Raw genomic sequence first — 21,193 nt, forward strand, 5'->3', positions numbered from 1 at the left:
AAGAAAATCGATTTTCACATAATTTCTCCATGTCTTGGTATACAAATGCTAACACTGAAAATTTGCATTTTTATAAATGCATTTCATTTCCAGAGTTTATTCATAATATGGATGTTTTTACACAATGACCCCTATTTTAATTCTCAAGCTTTTTCATATATATTTTTTTAATATGAGGTGGAAATATTTCAATTTTTTTTGTTTCTCTTTTTTATTTTTAATTTTCATTAATTAACTGGTTTTTTTTTTGGGGGGGGGGGGGGGGTATTTTATTGCAAAATGTAGATAAAATACTGTCTTACGTACATTTTCCTATACTGTAATGAAACCATTCTTCTCTTTTGATTCTACGTTGATTCGGTCACGCCGCCCGCTGGTGGCGCTGTTTGCATGTTGTTTAAACCGACGAAGAAGAAATTCTCCGGAAGCTACTTTTTCTGAGCACGCGGTGTGTCCGGCCTTTCCAACAGGGCAGCGAGAAGGAACATGGTGAGTCGCTGGTACTCTGCTGCAAATTGTGGATTTTTTTCAAATTTATCTCGACTAAACCGCGTCAAATGTGTGTTATACGTGCACATAAGCTCCTCAGATAGTTGCTCGTACTTGTGTTGATTAGCAGGCTGTTACCAGAATTGAATAAAATGGTATATTATAGAGTATAGGGACCGATCGACACCGCTAACATGAGTTGCTAACCGTAAGCTAATGAAGCTGTGGTAGGCTACAGACCGCCAGCTAGCTAAAATAGCAGTTTGATGCTAACAGAAAACATACAAAGGTGATGTCTTTTTAACGAGTGGTATCAGGCGGCCATAAACATAATAAATAAAGTGAATACGCTGTGTTGGGTCAGGCTGAAGAATAATATGCTAAAGGCGTAAGCGCTTTGCTAACCTCACCGGGCTGTGTTTGGCTCGTGTCGGGAAGAACAACTACACACCGGGCTGAGGTTTTTTTGAGCCGATATGGCTTATCGATAACGTTTATTTCTGTCTTTTTCTGTCGCGGTCCAGGCCAAGATCAAGGCAAGAGATCTGCGGGGCAAGAAGAAGGAGGAGCTGCTCAAGCAGCTGGACGATCTGAAAAATGAACTGTCCCAGCTCCGTGTGGCCAAAGTTACCGGTGGAGCCGCATCCAAGCTCTCCAAGATGTAAGTAGTGTAAGAAAATGATTTAATGGCTCTCAGACACACTGTCCTACCAGTGGACCAGGTTTGACCTGACAGATTGAGTTTAGCTCAGTGGTGGCGTGGGAGCCTACAGGGTAGGGGCACTGATCTGTCTGATCACACTGCACTGTTTAGTACTTTTACATGTGTCAGGTTCACTGTGGCGTTTTAGTTTATAGGTTTGGATTCACCTAACTCCACACTGCCTCCACCTTGTAAGGAGGAAGTGTGGATGACAGTCTTGTAAAGTCTTGCGTGTGGATGTAAATATCTACAGACTACCCACACAGTGTACTGAAATTTTTCACGCTGACATGTGTTGTGTATAGTTACACTTACTGAGACTAACTTGCTATAAAACCACAAGCTAATGTGTGAAAAAACTGTCTGACTTTGACTTTGCTGGTCTTCACAGCCGTGTTGTCCGCAAGTCCATCGCCAGAGTCCTGACTGTCATCAACCAGACACAGAAGGAGAACCTGAGGAAGTTCTACAAGGTGAGAGCAGCCAGCAGCCTTTGGTTTTCCTCATTCAGCACACATACACACACGTGTCTGCTTGGGACTTGGGCTTTTCCTCTTTGGTCCTCTGGTCGAAGATGATACCTTTGTTGAGCTGATGTTTTGCTGATGCATACACAACTGCTTACCAAAAGACTGAGACCTGAATGTTCCTCATCAGTCACTATGGTTACCCCGACTGCATTGTAATTAAGACATGTTATTTGGAGTTGTTCATAACTCCGTAGATAAGAGGCCAAATGAATGAGTCATGATTTCATTTAAGATTCTGTGCAACATGAAGCACAGCTGTCATGATGTTACCTTTAGTTGTTTGTGGCCATTAACATGCAGTTTGTCAAGAGAAAAGATGACACTGCTGGTTGTGGCACCTGAAGATGAAATAAAAGATGGACAACAGCATCTCTCCCTGAATCTTTGTTTGATAAGTGTCCAGCTCTGTCTTCACGTTCCTGAACCTTCAGGTGAAAGTTACATTAGAGGTTTGCAGTCAGTGTAAACATAGTGACGGTGTGATGTTCCCTCCTGCTGGTGCACTACATGTCACGTGTGTTGGTGACAACAGGATGTTGAAATAACAATACTGACATGTATGAAATGTAAAGCCTCGCTCTGTGCTCACTGCCTGGGAGAAAAAAATGCATGGAAACAAGTATGAACTATGAACTCAAACGTTTCAGTGTCAAATGTGTCTGGACCTTGGCAGCAGTCACCACTTCAGTTTTCATTCTGCAAAAAAATAGATTTTGAGCTCAACTGAAAGTCTGTTCCGTTTCTTTCAGGGTAAGAAGTACAAGCCCCTGGACCTGAGACCCAAGAAGACCAGAGCTCTGCGCCGCCGGCTCAACAAGCATGAAGAGAGTCTGCGGACCAAGAAACAGCAGAGGAAAGACCTCCTCTACTCCATCCGCAAATTTGCAGTCAAAGCTTAAGAGCTTTTTCTATTGACTAAATAAAATCTGTGTAAAAGACAAGAAGTGTCTGTTTTGTAATGTTTCCTCTACATAAGTGTGTGGACACCTGGGTCTCATTGAAACCAGTCACTTTTCTCCACTGAAGCATCAGTGACAGTGTGTTTGAAGGTTTCTCTGACCAGCATGACTGAAATGTTCACCAGTGGTTGTGGCCTTTGGCTCCCTGAGTCTCACCTGCACAGCAGACTAGTTCTAGACCAGTTTTTCACACACTCATGTTTTTGCCAGACATGGTTGAATAAAGCTGCTGTTTGCTGTTAGCGTCATGTAGCCTCCACCAGGGTCATCAGAGGTAGGATCACAACCAGGACCAGGTGTATAATACAGTAGCTTAGACACCTGTGTATTTAAGGTGCTGGTGGGAGGGACAGCATCTGAAGGGTGTTTGGAGTTGCACTGATGCTCTGGAGCCTCTTTCCAGAAGGTATGAATGTGAAGCAGTGGTGGGAGGGGTCACTCATGTCTGTGTATATTTCAGTTATTGTGGTGGGAGACACCTGCTGCTCTCGCTGTTCTCTGCAGGAGCTTGTGGTCAGGGACTGTACAATTGCTACCAGACTGTGATGCGGTGAGTTAGGATGCTCACTGCATCAGGATACCTGTGAGAGCCATATGTGCCCATGGTGTCGCATGGTTACATGGCGTTGGTCGACCAGTTTGAGGTCACCTGGTCTAGCCTCCCCATCAGCTGTTGTGGTTTGATGATGTTAAATGTGGAGCTGAGGTCTGATGTGTGTGTCCTTGTGTTCCAGGTGTGTTTGAGTCAGGTGCAGGGCCGTGGTTACTGCGTGGCTCCTTGTGCATATTGGTGGAGGTCAGTGGTTGATGGGAGGAGTTTCCCGTCGTCATGACACGGGGTGAGAGTCACTCAGGCCCGATGCAGAGGCTGTGATGGAGGCAGATTTAAGGCAGCTGGGAACAACAGCCTGGTGTAGTTTCCATCAGCACTTCCTTTTACAGAAAACAGTGATTTAATATCTGCATGTGATGTTGGCCCCTGGGGGACATGCAGCCTGTGCACAGTTGTAAAGACACTGATCTGAGAGCAGTGGGCCTCAGGAATGCCTGGAATGACAGCCACCTTTATTCTAATTACTTTCCTTCTGTCACCGTGCTGTCAGCTGCTCTGTAGTTCCCTAACCGCACACAGCGGTCACCAGACCGCCCGGGTGCACGTTGTCACCATGAGCCCTCAGACCGTCTTCCTCACACTGTTGCTCTGTCTCAGCGTGTTCTCCTCGTCTTCCTCGCCTGCGAAGAAGCCCGGCTGCTTCAGAGTCAACAACTGCAAATGCATCATGAAGGATGGGAGTGGGGTGATAAACCTGGGGGCTATGGGGGACGACGCTGGTTTCCTGGGGTATTTGAGGCCGGTGTCAGCAGAGAACATGCCGGTCGATGCTGAGGTCCTCCTGTCCTTCAGCCCCTGTCAGCCCTTCTCACAACCAGAGGACCTGATGGGAGCCGACTGCACCAACATGGCTGCCTGCATCATTGTCAGGTACAGAGCTGCTGCAGAACCCCCCCCCCCCCCTCTGATTATTGTGCCACTTTATTCCACAGTTCTCACAAGTGCTGTCTCAGTGTTACTTTGACCCAAACTGAACATTATTTAATGAACTGCTCACGTGCTGGTTAAAGAACAATGTTGGTGTTTGTCAAGAAATCACATTACAGACCAAGAGGTGAATTTATAAGTATTTTTAAACGTGGCTCAGTAAATTCCTAAAGTTTAACACACAGTTAGTTCTGGTGTGTTCTCTAGTACTTCTGACTTTGGATAGGTAAACACACACACACGCACACACGCACACACACACACACACACACACACACCACTTTATTGCTGCTTGTTGTGTTTTCTTCTTGAGATTTGCTGACACAAAGGAAACAATATCATCATAGCCTTATCTTTTCAATGCTAAGTCTTTTTTTCAGAATCCGAATCTGGTTTATTGCCAAGTAGGTTTTACAACAGACAAGGAATTTTTGTTGGTGTGAAACAGTAAACACAGTAAGAAAGAAAAAATATAGACAAAGATTAAACAAACGTGCTGCATCACTGACATATAAATACAACATCTGACAATAAAATGAAATGGAATACTTACTTACAATAAAGATGTGAAAAAACTATTACAGAAGCAGTGGCAAATTGGGGGGGGGGGTTATCTAATCTTTTATCTACAGTACTACAGAAGTTTGGTCAGCCAAACACACCATGTCACAGCTCGCAGACACTTCTCTTATTTATTCATGTTATCCACAGTTGTGTTGGCTGCATTCAGATTCAGAGGAAATGTTTTTTCAGTCGTCAGGCTTAAAAGCAGCTGAAGGCAGGAGTAGTTCACAGTGAAGTGAAGGTTGCTGTCGTGTGTTAAAGCTGAGTGAGTTTGTCAAGCTCCATGTGAAGTGTTCAGAGTCATGTGACGTGTGTATCCACACGTCTGGTTTTCAACAGTGGTAAAAGTAGTGACGCCACCTTTTACTTCTACCAGCAGGAGAAGTTCAAATGGTCTGTTACAGTAAAAGTCCTGCATTTTAAAAAAAGAAAAAAAAAGAAAACAAGAGAACTGATACTTTGACTGACAGAGCTAATGAGAACCTCTGTGGATACAAAAAAACCATCAGCTGTTCAAGCCACCAGGGAGCGCTCAAACACAGACACACAAACTACACACAAAGACCTCTGTGCTCTCAGCTTTGTTCAACATCTGTATATCAACAGCTGTTCACACTTTTCATTAAGGTTTAACAGGTGGATTTATTTTTTATTATCTTCATTGTCTTTAATTATTTGCTCTGAACATTTAGTAAATTGATTGAGGTGATTTTAAAACAGTGTATGAATTATTTGGAGCGTGTGTGTGTACATGTTGATAATAAAATCTGTGTGTGTGTTCAGGTATCACAGGCTCAACAGACACATCAGCTGCTGTATCAGCTTTGGAAGACACGAAGGGAACGAGTTCCATTACAACCACTCCCTGAAGACACTATCCGTCTCGTACTTTGGTGAGGGAACACTTCACCACACTGACGGCTCTGTCACCGGGGTCCAGCCTGACAGCCAATCATCTCCTCCTCCTGCCCCAGCTCACAGGGAGCAGCCGCTGACTGTGGTGCATTACCACTGTAGTCCAAACCAGTCCACTTCCTTCATCCAGGACCAGAGGCTGAGCACCGAGGAATCCCTGCAGATCTGGGTGGAGAGCCCCTGTGCATGTCCTAACGCCTGCACCATGGGAGACCTGGGTTTAGGCACCATCTTCCTCATCATCCTCTCCCTCAGTGCTGCTGCTTATTTTGTCCTTGGTAATGCTCTGACAGGTGTGAATGTGCTCTGTGAGGCTTAGACTGAACCCAGTCATGAGGTCCAGGTGGATTTATTTAATCCGGTGCAGTGGTGCATTCAGTGCAGGCAAAAAAAACCCAAAACTAAATGCAAACTCTCAGGTCCTCACAGCTCTGCTCGCTGGCTTGTTCCTTCTCATTAATTAGTGTTTGATCATCAGTAATCCCACAGGAGATTTACCCCTGCTCCACACAATATCCAAACAACTGAATTAGGTTGAAACACACTTTAGTTCTGTACGAACAAGTATTCAAAAGAGAAGTCACCCCTCCACCTACAGCAGGGGAGAAACAGGTTTAACAATAAAAAGAGGTGTTTGGTAGAAACTCTGCTCCCTGTGTCTTAGTTAGAAACACATCCTGGGTGTGCTGGTACTGAACGAAACCTCTGAAGCTTCTTCCTGCCTGCTGGGGAAAGAGGTGAAGCTTGAAGCTTTGATAGAACAAGAAACAGTGACATCTGGTGAGTAAGTGAGTCTCTGTCTCCACCATTGAACAGAAAATCCTCCTCAGGAATATTCACAGCAAATTTAATGGAAATGTATCCAGTAGTTTGGGGCTCATTTAACACAAGGTGACCTGGTGTGTACGGATGAAACAGATGGAAAATAGACAAGCTGAATTCAAATACTCACAGTGAGTCAAAGACATTTATTGAGGTAAAGATTTGATGTTTATGAGCAGCAGGAAGTCAAATGTTTAGTAAACTGAAATGATGAGATATCAGGTTTGGAAACACATTTTCTGTCAGATAGCACAGTATGTCCCAGGAGATAACACCTGTCTCATGATGTTTGAGTCTCCAGGTGTGACTGTCATACGTCTCTGTCCTCGTTCCTCCGACAGGCTCCTGTGCTCTGAGACCCTCCCGGAGCAGCGCTGGAGTCCAGATCTCTCCTGAGCACAGTGTGTGGTGTATGATCTGCTTCCTCTGCACTGAGAGAAGACCAACACGAAGACACTACACACACGTGGCTCACTGAAGCAGAAGCAGCTGCACACCTCTGGAGATACTGTGAGACCTGAAGGTGTTGAGTCAAGGTCAAGGGTCAGTCTTGATCTGTACATAATGTGAATTTATTTTAGAGACTGTTGTTTACTTCCCCTTCCAATCAACACTGTTTCTCATTATGGGATGAAAACACTGAAGTGTCTTTCCTTTGAAGAACTTGATACTGTGTCCCAGACAATGTCCTTACAGTGGAGTCCACTGCCCATTATGTCTGAGCATCACGAAAAATAAAGCACCCTAACAGATTTTGCAGTTGTTGTAGCTGACCTCATCCCACTCAGCTGATTTGAAATCCTGAAATCCTGATACCCCTTCCTAAGGTGCATGTGTCAATGTTGTGTCTGCCACTAATTTATATTTTATGTCATGATTTTATGATTGATCATTTTAGATCAGTGTTGTTTTACTTATTTATTTTAACCAGATATCTTATTCTCAGATTTTACAATCATGCCCACGTGTTCTGGGCTCCACTCAGGACACAGCTGTGTCAGATCCCTCCACTTGTCCACAGCTCTCCCACTGAACTTGGTCGGGGTTGCCACACCACCTCACCCGAGCCTCCCCAACCATGACCTGGTCTGAAGACACTCTGACTCCACCCAGCTGACCCTCTTGTGGTTCTCACTGTCCACTGGCAGTTGCCCCCCTACCATTCCACCTGGATTCCTTTGTACAGCTGGTGCTGCTGTCGCTGGCACGAATCAGGCTGCGGACTATGGAACGCTGACTGGTCCAAATGCCTTTAGATGTTCAAAACTTGTGTGTTAACATGACAATTGTTGTTGTCTTAAGACGTAGTTGACATGTTGAGACTGTATTTATATCATACTATACCTTCACTTTGGGATCAAATGACACAACCCGAGTCATTTTAACCTCCTTCTTAATGTTTTTAGGAGCTGTAGAGAAAAATTAAGATTCAGTTCAGGATCCTCCTCCAATAATCTTGCTCCAGAGAACATCAGTCTTATACCTCTGGCTTGCTAGTTGCACCTGAACCAGTACTTGACTGAAAACCAGGTTTGCTGTCCTGGGTCCCAGGCTGTGGAAAGGAGTCAGGCCAACAAACTGTCTTGGGTGTTTTAAGTCAAAGCTGAAGAAGTATCTTTTTTCTTAGTCTTATTGTGCTTTGGTTGTTATGTTTTGCTTGTTATTTGTGTTGTTGTAAAGCACTTTGTAACCTAGTTTCTGAAAGTTTCTCTAAACTGAAGCTGCTGCTTGGAAACAGATGTGGAGACGGACGTCTGCCGTCCATTGAGAGGGACGTCCCAACTGACCGTCTCAAGACCATCGACGTTTACAAAGTCAAGGCCAAAAGAAGAACTCCTCTCCCTCTCCTGATGAGACTGAGATGTGTTTGAGAGATAAACACTTAAAACTTGTTCACTGTACTTTATTACAGAGGTGTTTGTAAAATAAATGTTTAAAAAGTGAATCCTTATGAATACAAAGCTGTTTTATTATGTTCTGAATCATTTTATAATATGTTTCTACCAAACATGCATCATTGTTCTCTGCTGATCGGGGCTCATTGAATGCATCAGGGGCCTTTAATTTTTTTTTTCCACCGGTCATGTAGATCTGAAGACGCTGAAGACTATTGCTCCAAACTCTGAGGACGTGACCTCAGAGTCGTTTGATCTCTGCTCAGATACTGAAGTGTTCCTCACTCTTTGGACTTTTTTATTCAATTTGCAAAATTAGCTTTTTCTGTCTCTTCACATGATCTCTCTCTCTCTGTCTCTGTCTCTGTCTCCCTCTCTCTCTCTCCCTCTCTCCCTGTCATGTTCTGTATCTTTAACTTTACTTATTTCTGGTGTAATATTTTGGTTCCTCTCCTGGGTGGCCCTGTCCTGTTTCTGCAGGGGTCCGTCCTACTTCTCAGTTTTATTTTGAAACAAACACCTGTTACACTAACAGCTCAGCTGTTTGCAGGCGTCTCAGTACTTCTTTCTTTTCTGAAGTTGTTATTGACAGTTGAGACTCTTGTGCTCTGAGTCCTCCAGTGTGATGTCATCAGAAGGTGACACTGGTGTTCCAGGTGCTGTGCTCGTCTGCTCTCTGCTGGTGAGGGAGGGGTTTGGAAACACTGTATCGTTTGATTTGACATCACTGGTTTTCTCTACTGAAGGTCTGTAAGGAGCCCTGAAACATAAAAGACAGAGGTGGAGTCATGTCCCTGAACACATCACTGGATAAGTCGTGGATACAATATATAAGTATTGAATGTAAACTAATGATGCTGTGATTTATACATGTGCTAAAGACAGAAGAAACTCTTTGCTTCATACGTCTGTAATGAGCCATGTGGGGGTCACACTGGACTCTACACTGTCCTTTAAAAATCATGTGGAAAAAGTGTCAAACACTGTAACATTTAATTTACAAAATTTTAAGCAAATCAGGCAGTTTCTCACAGTTAGTGCTGCCAGAGTGTTTTTACACTCCATGATTTTTCCAGACATTGAGTTTTGTTTTTCCAGCTGGTCATTTACGGGAGGAACAACACTCAATTCAAAGAATCACTTTTCAAGAAAAACATAAGCCTTTTTTTTCTAAAAAGAAGATAAAAACCACATTCATTTCATCATTGCAATGTACTGTAATGTGTATGTCATCTATTGAGTTTTGAGAATTTCAGAAATTTTAAATATGATTGTTTTATTTATAACGGTTCACATGGACTTGCCCCCCACCTTTAAATGGGCCCGTTGACAGAGGGCTGACAGCGGCTGTGAGCTGCACCACTTTTGGACAAACTGCTGTCAGTAAAGGGAAGTGTGGTTTACCACTTGCAATACGGGAGTATCATATTCCAAACTAGATCTGTGATCACATTCAACTCAGTGTGCAGCAAAATGTATTTGTCTTTTCATTTGTGTTCTTTGTGTTTGTGTATTGTGACTTATAATGTTTCCTGTTTCCTGCTGAGGGACAACAGATGTAAATTAGCATTTTTGCTATAATGTGGTAGCTATTTTATACTGATGTTTAACATGCATTGTCCCTATCAAACAAACAAACAAACAAACAAACAAACCATACCCTTACCCTAACAAATATATGAATTCTGATGACAGTTTTGCACCAACATTACCTTTAAACAAGCTTAAGACATTTTTATTTCATTAAGTTTTTAATGATTCGTTTTAAATGAACTTTGAGTTTTGTGTGGCGGTTTGTGGGTGTTGATATATGATCCAGTACATTCAGTAAGTCTTCAGACCCCCTCACTTCTGAAATATCACACTGACATGAGCAGGAACAGACTGAAACAATAATTCCGGGTGAGAATTTGACTCCAGGCCATTAGCAGAAATTTGTAAAATCCTATTTTCAGTCTGTAAGTATGGGAATGAGTGAAGACTGATGAGGGAAGAAATTAATTTAAACCATTTAAGCATAAAACTGAAACACAACAACATGAAGAAGGTGAAGGGGTCTGAAGACTGTACTGTCTTTATTTATTTCCCTACTGTTCTGCAACTCTTTGAATAACTTTTCTATGGCGTTGTGCTACACAAACAACTGGAACATTCATCCATCAGTCCAACTCTTTAGACCCTGGTAATTAACAATTAACAGCTTTTTTACAGGAGACCTTTTGACATGTTCAGTAAATAACCAAAATGAATGACTAAATTCCATTCAGCGGCTTCAGCTACAGGATCCAGGGTTAGTTGAGATAGTTAAGATTTTCCTTAAAGTACAAGTTAAGATTCCTAAAAATAAAAACTGTCTTCTCCTTAAGGTTAATTCCTTAAAATGTCCACTTAAGTATTTAAGGTTTTCTCCTGATCTTCGTCTCATACTTTAACACAGTCTGTAACTTCTGCCACTAGGGGTCCCTCACTCAAAACAATAACAAAAGATGGAGTTGGGTGATGTCATGAAATAGCATAGGCTCATGGGAGATGTTGTCTTCGCCACCATTGCCGTAAGCTTCTCCAGGTTTGGATTTCTTCAGTGTCAGTGGTTCAGGAGGTTTTTACCTGGAGCCAAATTATCTGCAGAGGTTCCTCTCCTCTGTATCAAACAGACTGGTGGATTAAAACCATTAAAAACACCTGAACACATGAAGCTGTGTCACTTTAAAAATCAGTGATTCACAGACACTGTACAGAGAACACAGGACATCAAGGGAGAACAGAAAAACTGGTTCTGCTAATTTATGAACCAGACGTTTGGGAGTTTTTTTTTTTTTTACTAGCAGTCGATCAGCAGAGGTGTCCTCTCCTTAACAAACAGACCAGAGGGTTAAAAGAAACAACGAATAAAACAGTTTCACTGTAGTAATCAGCGATTCACCAATGCTCTTCAGTGGCCACAGGACATCTCAGAGTTGATGTATGGACATCCATGAGTGGATGGGACCTGAGCTGCCTTTGCCTGTTCTCTCTGATAACTTAAATCCAGACATCTGATGACTAAAATCCTTCATCTAGTTAAAATCTATAGTTCAAAATGACAAGAGTGTAAAACATGTATCTTAAAATGTGGTTTAAAACAGAATAAAAGTAAATTTTGAGCATCTGGCAAGCAACCGTGATGCTTTTAAAAAAATCTCCATTGAAATACATTCAGGGGAACCATGACGCTGACACATGAGCATAGGGGATATGACATAATGGACAGGTGACCAAATGACATGGAGCGTCACCAGGATTAAAAATCACAATTTTTCTGGTTTGGGAACTGATGGAAACATTTGGGATAATGTAAGTAAATAACTAAAAAAATATAAAACATAGGTCTAATCATTTGGATGTGGAAAAATTACATATTATAACTTTATGGGTTACATCTACTGGAGATTTTACAAATGAAGCCTAACATTCAGCTCCAAACTCTACATCCCTGCGTCTGCGTCCACCTCTACACTGATGTTTCACAGAACATCCTGTAACTTCATCCCCTCTGGTTTCTTTGTTTCATGGACTGATTCCATGGATAGAACAGATCCCACGTAGCTGCAGTGGGCATGCCTTTATGCAGTTGTTCTAATTGCTTGGGAAAATATTTTTTTGTCTCCCCACCCTCCAACTGACATCACTCCCGAGACCTGTTTTTCAGCTCTGCTCCACTCTAAAACCACAGATGTGATGTGAAAGTTATTATCTGAGGAGCAGTCCATGAGCGTGATGCAGATGTCTGCTCTCCTATGACTCAACAGCGTCCACGCCCCAAACACACCACTGCAAAGAACCCGTACCTCATCTCCTCCGTCTCAGAGTCTTCATCCTCACAGTGTGATGATGAAGGCAGATACAGATGGAGTTCTGAAGTCTTAGCGGAGCCGGGCTGTCCGTGAGGAGCCCGTCTCTCACTGTCGCAGGGGGTTGTGGGAGTTTCTGAGAGGAGATGAGTCACAGTCAGAGATGCAGCTTTGAATTCAGTCACATCTAGGCTGTAGATGTCATTCACAGCCAGCCAACATTTCAAACGCCACCGCCTGAACCACTATGTCTGCTTATCACCAGAGGATTTCCAAAAGGCAGTTATTCAAGCTGCAGAGAAAACGTACACTGCCCTCAATCCAAACAACACAGTGGGAATGAAAACAGAGAAACTTTCATGTCAATTGGCAAAGATATTAAATGATGTGTTTGAGTCACCACGAATCAGCACAGCTGTTTCTGCCCAAGGCTGCAGGAGGAATTCATATATGCATGGTGTCTGGAAATGATTTGCAGCCAGATGGAAGCTGTTGTGTGTGTGTGTGTGTGTGTGCGCGTGTGTGCGCGTGTGTGTGTGTGTGTGTGTGTGTGTGTGTGTGTGTGTGTGTGTGTTAATAAAAAGATCTTTCAAGTGGTTCTCAGTGTGAGTAAACAGAGATAGTGGTGTTATTCTCCTTTTATCAAAAATCACATCAGGTTTTGCTTTGATTGACTGTGACTGTAGCTCGTTACTAAACTGTTTGATACAAACTGATTCTCTTCACATATTCTGAACAGATTCCTCAGTGAACACGGATTCATTTTATTTGATCCATGGTTTCACTTGGGAGATGATTGATTTTACACCCTGACAACATCTGCACGACTGTTCAAAACCCTTTGAAACTTAACTTTGGTTGAAAATATTCAGATTGATCTCCAGTAACCTTCATTTCTCAAAACCAGACTCTCAATCACTGATTATTCACTTTTTTTTTTACTGATAACGTAGGATTGTCATTTGCCGACATGACCCCGCCTGTTTGTGACGATCCCGCCTGTTTTGGCTGCTTGTCCTTAGCTGTGTCCCAGTTCAGAGGCTGCGCCCTTCAGAGGTTGCATTTCAAGACCAACTCGAGGCAGATGCCCAGTAGGTGTGGCCAGGTCTGCGTTTATGGGAACACCTGAGCACAGAGTTCCTGTGCTGTAAGAACACATGTCCAGCTGTGCTATGTGAGAGGGAAAAAGGGAAACGCTGCTCCACGTTCTTATCTTTGTTTTTCCCTTTAACATCCAGCACTCAACAGTTTATTAGTCATGCCTTCACACTGATTTACTACCACACCTCATAACATTTTGACACCTCTATTTGTTTGTGCTGGGTTTTCTTTGCTGCTGAAGGTATGAGGGAAAGTTTCAGACAATGTCTGACGATCCAACGCGCCCTTCGTCTGCAGCGTGCTGACACTTTACTTTCCAAAATCAACATTTCCACAGAGATTGTAGAGGTGCAGGAGGCAGTGTGATGCAGCAGCAGGAGGTTCTGACGGCAGGCTTTTCACCCTGCCTGTGGGAGTGGTATAGAAAAACAACAACTGGTCTGACAGCACATTGTGCAGCCTGGTTTGTATCAAGCAAAATGGACGTTTAAGATTCTTTGTTCAATTTAATGAATTTATAAAATAACAAAGCTTTTGAACTTTGAAATAAATTTGAATACAAGAGTGAGTATCAACAAAAATGTAGTGGTGACAGTGGTGACAGTGGTGATAGTGGTGTCCATGCTGTACATTCACCTGCTGTTTCACTAACTGGATCTCCGTGGTGGCCCACAGTGAGACCTCCAACCTTTGGTCTGCTTCCAGTCCTGGTTCTTGACGCTGGTTTTGCTCTGCTCTCCAGTCTTCCCTTGAGACTGCTTAGCAGTATCGGCCTCCCAACTCCTCCCCCTCTGCTCAGTGGTGTCACCCTGCCACTGGTGGGTCTCTGCTGGAGGGGACAGCAAAACCCTTGCACTATGACAGGAATAACAAGAGTTATACAATATAATCTCTATATTAGGCTTGGGCAATATCCAAAATGTAATATCATGACTCAGTCCAGCCCCAATATAGTGATATAAATTGTGATGGAGGGGGTTTGTTTTTTATGTTGTATTTATGTTTCAGTTGTTTGTCAATATATGATTATATTATTGTAATTTAAATTTTAGGTGTTTTTATATTAACGACTGCAACGTATATAATTATATATATATATATATATATATATATATAATTATATATGTTGCAGTCATTTTAAAAAATATGTATAATTATTGTTTATGTTATTGTAATTTATGTTTCAGGTATAAGTGATGTTACCATTAAAGAGCAGGTCAAGGTTTTGTCACATGCAGAGGCACAATGTACAATAAACAAATTCGATGTAAAACTACAAAAAAACAAAAACCCAGAATTTACAAATATCTCATATGGCGGAAAATATCACAATATTTGATATTGTTCAATATCAAATGTATGTGTAAAATAAGATATACTGTATTTATCACTGCAGGCAGGAATGATATCTACAGAACTGGACTGGAGGCCACTACACAAAATTAAATAGCAACACACAATTCAACACAAATCACATGACATAACACCTAATGAAGTGACAATGATGACATGATAAAAGTTATTTAAATTAAATGACATAACACAAAATACAATGACACAACAAAGAACAGAATGATCAGAGATGACACAGAATAAAATGGCACTGGAGCAGCTGAAATGAGACACATGACAGGGTGATGCCACAATGCAGCACATGACACAAAATTACATTAAATGAATTGTTATGACACAAAGACACTTGACACATAAAATAAGATGACACAACATAAAATGAAAAGACACAATCTAAAGTCAGATAACTCAAAATGAAATGAAATAACAACTCAGCATTAAATTAAATGACCCGTAACAACAACATAAAATTTCATAGCACAATAAAAAAATGACATAACACATAATGACATGACTTAAAATGACAAAATTAATTTCACAAAAGAATTGCACAAAATAAAATTATTTTTTTACAATAAATGTCAAAACACAAAACTTGAAATGTCATGAAATTAAATTACTTAACATGACACAACATTAAAATTCTTAACAAGACATAAAATACCAGCCTAACATGCCAAGCAACATAGCATAGCATAAGCTGCCATTGTAAGGACCCACACTGATGTGGACCTGGACTGTGATTTGAGGGGATCAGGTGGTAGTCACCTTGCAGGCCCAGAGACCCAGATCCTCTGGAGGGAAGCCGTGTGTCTCCATAGGAGCGTGGTCTTGGTGGCAGCAGAGTGAAGGTGGTACTCTGATGAACGGGTCTGGACGGACAGCTCCTCCTCTGGACATACATCCCTCCATCTGCAGCACACTCAGCTCGATGTTTCCCCCTGTCATTCATCACACGCCCAACACTGCAAAGACAAACGGTCCAGTCTGTATATACTGCATGACTCATACATACTTTTAATGAGTTCTTTTGTATTGCTGAGCTGAAATGCAGTAAATTCACAATTTATATAAGCATTAATATGCATTGTAAAGCTTCAGATCATTACATTTTATACATGGGTGTTCCCTGTGTTCTGGGATCTGGATTTTGTAATATGGAATGAATGTATGAAAGAGAGAGAGTTCAAAGTATCTTGGCACAATCTGCGTTGGATTTATAGTTATAGAGCTGAAACATTCCTAAGAAAAAAAACTGGCTCTGTTGTTTGCATCCACTAAGTGAAAAGTCCACATCAGGAGGAGGTTGGGGTGGATGGATGAATATGACACAGGAGAGCAGTGTTCGATTCCCATGTGACAGTAGCAGTTTATGTTTCTATTATCCCTGACCATCTTTTCCTAAACCTAACCAAGACATGACCATGTAACCATGGATGTAACCGATATTTAAAAAAAAAAAAGAAAGGAAAACTGCCACACCACATAATTCTGAGGGCAATTTGGGATTTACAGGAGTAAATGAGGCCTCATAACTGTGGACTGGATGTACAGACTGAAGGAGATGCACGGTACTGTGTGTTCTCCTGTTTGCATGCTGTGAACTCTGGTTTTGTTTGTGAATTATTGCTTGAGGTGGTAACATAATGTGATACAGTCACATTACAAACATGAAAAGTACAGTAATCTAACCATGTCTGTTGCTTGAAGCTCAGTTTCTAAAGCAAGTGCAGAGACTCTGCTCCTAAATCTAGTCAACTGTCTGTTCCTTTTTGAGAAAAACACAAAAAATTTCAATGTACTATTTTTGGTGAGTGTTGTGTTAAATTTGACATTTGATCCCCTTTGCAGCTTGTTATCCAGGTGAACACGTGCACACATGATAAGTAAGAGAAAAGGTCAAAAGACTTGATAAGAGACTGATAAAAATCACTGTGAATAACTGAAATGACATAAAAAACGTTTCTTAAGAAGGTGATGGTTGACAATAATCTGCTTTTACATCAATTTCCCTTGGAATCGATAAACTGTTCCCATGAGTTGACACTTTCAACACTTTCATCAGATATAATGCTCTCTCTGGGGGTTTAGATTTACAGGGGCCCTTCTACGCCCATTTCCAGCTCTATATTTTTATTCCTGGACTCCACTCAAGCAGCTTTCCATGATTCACAGTTCAATTAAAGTCCTTATTGATCTCAGACTGCCTGTGATGCAGCCCTGAAGCAGAGCCTCTGACTGACACATCCGAAGACCTGCTGAGCTGCTGCACTTCTTCCTCTGACCGCTGTGGAACTTCTGCAAGCAAACTGTAAAACTAAATAACTACATGTTCATGTTCATGTTCAAACCTAAAATCTGGTCCAGAAACCTGAGAGAGAGAGCATCCACAGCAACAGAGATCACAGCAGGAAGTCTCTGTCTGGTAAATATTGATATAACCATCTCCATTACCTTCTTATTGTAACATAATGCTGGATTTAGTCTTTCAATCACAATCTGGATATATTCTTTTTTTTTTAAATGATGTTTTAGAATGAAACTGGTCACATGACCATTCACATACACTGAGCATGTGCAAGCCGGTGTAAACAGGAAGTAGATTGTCTCCTCTGCAGCTGATTAGTTACAGTACAAGTCTGAAGAAGGAACAACAAAGACCGCTGTAAAGTTCAAATCCAGAAATGAACTGAACAACAGCTGCTGCAAAGACAACAAGGTCAGTAACACTTAAATTCATTATCCATGTTGTTTCACCACTGGTAGTCCAGGCTGATAAGAGCCAATCAGGAGCCACCATGGGTGACTACGTCATAGTTTTCTCTGTTTGTGTCTGTCCAGACTACAACACAACCCTGGATTTTTATACTAAACCAGGTCCAGCTGTGTTTCTGAAAGTCTCTGTTTTAGGGGCTGAAGACTCTGGAGGAGAGTGGACTGAGGAGGAAACGTAGAAGAAGAGATGAGTTTAAAACTAAAACGTAGAAGAAGAGACGAGTTTAAAACTAAAACACAGAAGAAGAGATGAGTTTAAAACTAAAATGTAGAAGAAGAGACGAGTTTTAAATATAGTGTGGATGTAGCCTGCAATGTCTTCAGGAGCAGAGGGTTCTGTGGGACAGGATAACTTCCCTTTGAGCTTTGTAACTTATAGCAAAACCTTTTACATGCACAAAAACACATGAAAGAAAAGGGAAAACCCCGAAATGCACAGTAAGTGTACTATAAGTTTCAACTAAGTTTCAGCAGCTAATTGTTATCAAACTCCCTGAATGTGAACAATGAGACTGGTACATCCCACCAAACTAGGTGGTTACACTGTCAGTACAGCAATGATTGATTGGTCGATTGATTGACAGATTGATTGATTTATTGATTGATTTGGGGATAACTCTATGTATAATCTAAGAGGATGTCCTGGGAAAACAGTGCTCAACAGTTCACACAGCCAGCACTTACAAGCCTGCTGTAACAGCCTGACACATTTTAAGGAAAAACAGAAGGCATGCCCCTCTGGAACTGATTCGACTTGGACGAGCAGGGTTATCAACAGCGTTTTAACAGAAAGCATGTGTGTGGTTAGGGTTAAGGTTACAGTTCATTAGACTGCCTCTCAGTAAATCTGCCACAGTGATAAAAGCTCTGTGAAAGCTCTTACCTGCTCTCATTCAGACGTTCAGATCCTTCAGCACTTCTCCCTGAGGAGGCGTGTGAAGTGGAGCTGAGTGAAATCCCATTTTGTAATTTTCCCCTGAACATGGATCCACACCCCTGAGCTGATTTTACCAGCAGGGCTGTTACTGTAGATCTGCTCAGCTGTTGCTAAGGGACCGTGATCTCACTCTCTGGGTTTGTTTGTGGTAGATAGGATGGAGGGGGGAAGAGGGGGGGGCGTGTGTGTGTGTGGGGGGTATTCGTTGTGTGACACAATGGTACCAAGGTTGTTATTTGACCTGTGCTGTTTTTCCTCCTTTCAGTCATTTGGTGGGAACAGAGCTGTTGGAAATAAACATGTTGAAATGCCTGTCAGGCCTCTGCCAACAGAGCTGCGGTACAGGTTGTTACAGAGAGAGAACATGTTCCAAACCAAATACTGTAAACAACCCTTAAATGCAAGGGTTCATGGGTAATAAGGAGAAGGATTTCTTAAGCAAGCCAGACTCTGTAAAGTGGGGTCTGGACTCATTTTCTTTTTCTTCATGTGTTCTTACCCAATATAGACACCAGAGAAGAAGAATTATGACAGGGATAGATTTGTTTTGTCCTACATTTCCCATAAAGCCGTTCTCTATACCATTGCTTCAGTAGACCATCCAAGCCCCATGTGTGCACGTGTCTTTCAAATTTGCATTCCTACAATAAATCTGAAGCCCACAAATCTGATGATATCATAACCCTGATGTACGGTGGCCCAGAGAGCTCAACACACTCCAACTTCAGAAAACATATCCAAATACTCACAACACAAACAAAGTATTTGCATCTGTTTCTCTATTTGGTTGTGTTTTGATCATCTGCATGTGTTTGAGCTCTCTAGGCCACTGTACTGATACTGATTAATTTTATTGTCTCCTCAGGAGACGTCATATTGACTCTTCTCAAACTACAGCTCAAAGACTAAATTATTCATATTAATAATTATTACACATAACAATTACACATTATAACATGGATTTCTTTGTTTCATAATGCAGTTAAATGTCCTCATTAAAGAGTCCGAAACAGACATATAGTAAACTATACAGAAAAATCCCTCATCATTAACATCAGTTTTGCACAAAGAGTTATGAACACCATGGTGCTTTCAATAAAGATGATGCACAGAGAATGTGGTTATGGCTCAGAATAAAAAGTCTGTTACATAAATGTGGAGACTCTTATCTTTTCAGTCAGCTACAGACTGGTTCTCATTTTCCAGTGTGATCATCTTATAGTTTCAGCCATGATCCTGTTCATGAGAACCGAACCTCCAGCGGGCCGCCGTGCTCTGTGCTGACTCCAGCTCCTGTGGGGGGTGGAGTTTGTATAACCACAGAGCCACGTGCACTGCTCACCTGTGGATATAACACGAGGCTGTGGAATGAACGCCGGCCATTTCCAGACTAAAACAAAAGGTCAGGCTGAGTCAGTTTAATATTGCTCTGTGGATCCTCTGATGCTTTTTTTTTTTGCCGCGTCATGCTGATTTAACTTCTGTCTTCACTCTCACCCTCACTGGGGACTGGATCCAGCAGAGGAGGCTCTGTGGCTTTCAGGAGCTGTGGTCTGTTTTCATTTAGACACCGCTCACATCAGCAGCAGCTGGCTGTTTGATGGCGTCCAGGTGAACAGAAGCTGAGCACAGCCTCCACCATCCATACACTTTACATTATGACCTCCATGAATCCAGGGGTAGCTGATTGAGCAGGAGCCTGTTAGATTATGCTCATCGACTGTTTATTATTATTATTTTTGTCCCGTTAGAGACACGAGGGTCCTGAGGGGATGATTTCTTTGCCTGTCTGTTTGATATCTCAACAATGAACCACTATTACTGCACAGCACTGCTTTGAGCTAAATGCTAACACCAAAAACGTATTCACAGTGACAATGCTAACACACTGATGTTTAGCATTTGGAACATGTTACATAGAGGGTGAGCATACTAACATTTGCTTATCAGCACCAACAATGATGAGAGTGTCATTGTTTTACAGGGATTTGATTATTATTTTGATTCATCCTGAGAGGAACATGAGTGTCTGCGCCACATTTCACTTAAATCCATCCAATAGCTGTTAAAGCATTTCACCCAAACAGATATTAATCTTATAGAAGCATTAGAGGAGATTTCTTTTCAGCTAAGAAAATCACAAAAATCTCTCAACTCTGCATAATAAGCCCCAGTATAGCTCCATGACTGGTCAGGCCTTCAAACAGTTAAAACGTAAGTGTGTCCACTTTTTACTGTGTGGCGTAATAAATACAGCAGCCTCGTGGTGGTGTTTGCAGGTCTTCAGACTTTAATCTTATTTTACATTTAAAGGCAGAGGGCAGGGAGAACTGGAACTGATTCAACGAGGATGTTTATGTTTGGCACATTAGAAAATCAGCCTCATCTACAAGATTATAATAGAAAGCATGTGTGTGTGTGTGTTTCCACAGGCCTGTAGGGACAATGTTTCACATGACCTTTCACCACTGCTGCCACAAGCACAAAGCTCTGCAGTGCTTTAAACCTGCTAGTGACTGGAACCACAGCTGTGATAAATGCTTGGAGTGAGACAGCCCAATCACAGGAGAGATGAGACGCCGTCACACATAGGTTTTCAAACCATCAATATTCTGCTTATTTCTGTAACCACAATTTTATCTCTTATTAAACGCAAAAACTTTAATTATCCCTGAGGGAATATTGGGTCGCTGGTCGCTGCAGTAATAATGGCCAAATAGTTTTCCCTCATTCCTTTCTCTTCCTCACCCCTCCAGCCCCCCCAGACCCTCCTCGGCCCA

General features: G+C 41.9%; 3 protein-coding genes across 8 annotated transcripts; 2 read left to right on the top strand and 1 right to left on the bottom strand.

Annotated features, from left to right (window-relative positions):
- The first annotated feature begins 339 nt into the window (after window positions 1-339).
- rpl35 (ribosomal protein L35) lies at window positions 340-2,666 on the top strand. Its single transcript, XM_071481799.1, has 4 exons — window positions 340-489; window positions 1,014-1,150; window positions 1,584-1,665; window positions 2,472-2,666. The coding sequence occupies exons 1-4, from the start codon at window positions 487-489 to the stop codon at window positions 2,619-2,621; spliced, it is 372 nt and encodes a 123-aa protein (XP_071337900.1). The 5' UTR covers window positions 340-486; the 3' UTR covers window positions 2,622-2,666.
- A 139-nt stretch (window positions 2,667-2,805) lies between these two features.
- LOC139623524 (uncharacterized) lies at window positions 2,806-8,408 on the top strand. 5 transcript variants are annotated; one of them, XR_011691540.1, is made up of 4 exons: window positions 2,806-4,164; window positions 5,569-5,978; window positions 6,864-7,065; window positions 8,261-8,408. XR_011691540.1 is itself a non-coding variant. In XM_071481796.1 (4 exons), exons 1-4 carry the CDS (start codon window positions 3,725-3,727, stop codon window positions 6,998-7,000), a joined length of 906 nt encoding a protein of 301 aa, XP_071337897.1. In that variant the 5' UTR covers window positions 2,806-3,724; the 3' UTR covers window positions 7,001-7,750. The 5 variants fall into 5 exon arrangements, 2 of the variants coding, with proteins under 2 accessions (XP_071337897.1, XP_071337896.1); XR_011691539.1 differs by lacking the exon at window positions 8,261-8,408 and adding an exon at window positions 7,469-7,750; XR_011691541.1 differs by lacking the exon at window positions 8,261-8,408 and adding an exon at window positions 6,365-6,480 and having other exon boundaries at window positions 6,864-7,004.
- Window position 8,409: 1 nt separating this feature from the next.
- On the bottom strand, window positions 8,410-18,549 carry LOC139623525 (uncharacterized). 2 transcript variants are annotated; one of them, XM_071481798.1, is made up of 5 exons: window positions 18,360-18,549; window positions 15,470-15,666; window positions 13,985-14,174; window positions 12,245-12,383; window positions 8,410-9,177 (listed from the first exon to the last, which is right to left on the bottom strand). In XM_071481798.1, the coding sequence occupies exons 2-5, from the start codon at window positions 15,647-15,649 to the stop codon at window positions 9,000-9,002; spliced, it is 687 nt and encodes a 228-aa protein (XP_071337899.1). In that variant the 5' UTR covers window positions 15,650-15,666; window positions 18,360-18,549; the 3' UTR covers window positions 8,410-8,999. The 2 variants fall into 2 exon arrangements, with proteins under 2 accessions (XP_071337899.1, XP_071337898.1); XM_071481797.1 differs by having other exon boundaries at window positions 13,985-14,203; window positions 18,360-18,546.
- Between the last annotated feature and the right edge of the window lie 2,644 nt (window positions 18,550-21,193).

This window comes from Trachinotus anak, unplaced genomic scaffold (assembly GCF_046630095.1).
Source record: "Trachinotus anak isolate AG129_WGS33_773 ecotype Australia unplaced genomic scaffold, CSIRO_AGI_Tana_v1 ptg000008l, whole genome shotgun sequence".
In the NCBI taxonomy this organism is placed as follows: domain Eukaryota; kingdom Metazoa; phylum Chordata; class Actinopteri; order Carangiformes; family Carangidae; genus Trachinotus; species Trachinotus anak.